This window comes from Gopherus evgoodei, chromosome 4 (genome assembly GCF_007399415.2).
Source record: "Gopherus evgoodei ecotype Sinaloan lineage chromosome 4, rGopEvg1_v1.p, whole genome shotgun sequence".
In the NCBI taxonomy this organism is placed as follows: Eukaryota; Metazoa; Chordata; order Testudines; family Testudinidae; genus Gopherus; species Gopherus evgoodei.
This window is the reverse complement of record NC_044325.1, coordinates 122,282,136-122,284,604: the sequence shown is the minus strand read 5'-3', so window position 1 is coordinate 122,284,604 and position 2,469 is coordinate 122,282,136. Positions and strand designations below refer to the sequence as shown.

Genomic DNA, 2,469 nt, shown 5'->3' with positions numbered 1-2,469 from the left:
ATACAAACAAATGCAAAGCCGATTTTCATTTTCTGAACAGGCTTAATTATCACCCTAAGTAACTGGGTCACACTAAGTAACCCAGAACTGAAATGCCAGAGCACAGAGCTCACCTTGTATGAATTGGGAAGAGCTCTGATAGGCTGAAAACAAGGGGTGAGAGTTTCTGTCAGACATTCTCATGCAATAGTTAAAAGTCACTATTCGCTGCTGTGCTTAGAGGCCAGCAATGCCCATGTTTGGGGCATAGTTAACCCACCTGTTCTTACATTTATGCTGTGTATTCATTTTATCAGATAACTGGAATGATCAGCTCTGAGCCTCTGGGTCAATGGACTAAGGCCTTTTCTTGATTCAGCGGGCGAGTCCCTTAAGAAACTAACCTCCATCATTTCTTTACTTCCTCTCTTTATAGGGACAGGATAGAATTCCTGAGCTGTCTGCCTGCCCACATCACCGCAGCTCCCTGATCTTGGTTCTGAGGAGATGGAAAAGGGAAATCACTCAACGGTGACAGAATTCATTCTCTCGGGGCTGACAGATCGTCCAGAGCTTCAGGTCCCTCTCTTTGTGATGTTCCTAATGATCTACATTGTCACCCTGGTAGGGAATCTGAGAATGATCATGTTAATCCAGATTGACTCCTGTCTCCACACCCCCATGTACTTTTTCCTCGGTAATTTGTTTTTCTGTGATCTCTGCCTTTCCTCGATAATTTCCCTTAAGATGCTGCTGAACTTCTTAGCCGACAGCAAAAGGATTTTGTACAATGCCTGCGCTGTGCAAATGTATCTCTTTGGTACTTTTGGTCACGTCGATTGCCTCCTGCTGGCTGTGATGATGTATGACCGTTATATGGCCGTCTGTAACCCACTGCTCTATACGGTCACCATGTCCAGATGGCTCTGTCATCAGCTGGTGACTGGGGTGTATGTTGTGGGCTTGCTGGACACAATGGTACACACCATTTTTACTTTGCGTTTATCATTCTGCAGCTCCAATGTCCTCAATAATTTCTTCTGTGATTTTCCACCGGTATTGTCGCTCTCCTGCTCCGATACACGCGTCAACGAGATTTTGAAGTTTGCCTTGATTGGCTGCGTGGTGGTGAGCAGCATTGTGATCATTCTCCTCTCCTATGCCTATATCATCATCACTATCCTGCGGATCCACTCTGCTGAGGGTAGGCGCAAAGCCTTCTCCACTTGTACCTCCCACCTAACGGCTGTGGCCATGTTCCATGGCTCCCTCCTCTCCATGTATTTCCGACCCACCACCAATTACTCCTTGGACACTGACAAAATAACCTCTGTGTTCTACACGGTGGTGATCCCCATGCTGAATCCCTTCATCTACAGCCTGATGAACAAGGAGGTGAAAGATGCCCAGTGGAATGTGATACACAAATTGCTAACCTTCTCTTGAGCCTGTTTACTCCATACTGAGTTACTGATTGGGAGGTGGAAGCAGGAGAACTCAGTTCCCACTCCACTGCAATCTCATTCCTCATCACGCTTATTATCACTGTGAATTATTTGTATTGGTTTTTTTTTCTTCTGTTTTGTTCCAACAATATCTGGCAGCCCCAGAAAGTTTCAAGAAGGTTGTGACACTTCCTTGGGGAATTCAAGACTGTCTCTCTAGTGCATCAGTGAGCAAGGGACTTGCAGGGGCTAAATTATGTGTCAGCTCTCTGACTCGCCAGTTTGTTAACCCTCCTGCATCCCCCCAGCTAAACTCCTCCAAAGCTCAGCCAGCCTTTCCTTTGCCTCGCAGGTCACCTCATTTGCACTCCAAGCCTGAAAGTTCCTTGAAACATGTTCCCCGGCAGTATGCAGCCCCTGTCCCTGGGCTCTCACAGAAATGACTGAGTCCACTGTCTCCAGAGAGATAGTATACACACCAGGCTGCTAGATCAGGTGAGGATTTGCCATTCTTCAACAAAAAAGCGTCAAAAACAGACTTCAACAAGAAACTTGCAGAACTGGAAATAATTTGCAAATTTGACACCATCAAATTAGGCCTGAATAAAATCTGGGAGTGGCTGGGTCATTACAAAAATAATTTTCCCTCTATTGATATTCACACCTTCTTGTCAACTTCTGGGAATGGGCCACATCCACCCTAACTGAATTGGCCTTGTTAGCACTGGCTCCCCTACTTGGTAAGGCAACTCCCATCTTTTCATGTGCTGTATATTTATATCTGCTTACTGTATTTTCCACTCCATGCATCTGATGAAGTGGGTTATAGCCCACAAAAGCTTATGCCCAAATAAATTTGTTAGTCTCTAAGGTGCCTCAAGGACTCCTTGTTGTTTTTACTGATACAGGCTAACACAGCTACCACTCTGAAACCTCTGGGACAGTGAACTGAATACCAAAATGGCACCTGGAGGTGGGGAGGTAGGGCGGCATTTTTTGTAAAAGAGAAATAAACAGGAAAAGAAAAGTCATATACCACACAATA

At 45.3% G+C, this 2,469-nt stretch overlaps 1 protein-coding gene across 1 annotated transcript; it reads left to right on the top strand.

Annotated features, from left to right (window-relative positions):
• The first annotated feature begins 486 nt into the window (after nucleotides 1-486).
• LOC115651563 (olfactory receptor 1009-like) lies at nucleotides 487-1,425 on the top strand. Its single transcript, XM_030562637.1, has one exon. It carries the CDS (start codon nucleotides 487-489, stop codon nucleotides 1,423-1,425), a length of 939 nt encoding a protein of 312 aa, XP_030418497.1.
• The last annotated feature ends 1,044 nt before the right edge of the window (nucleotides 1,426-2,469 follow it).

Coding starts and splice junctions, on each gene's coding strand:
- LOC115651563 (XM_030562637.1), top strand. CDS start 487: ATGGAAAAGGGAAATCACTCAACGGTGACAGAATTCATTCTCTCGGGG.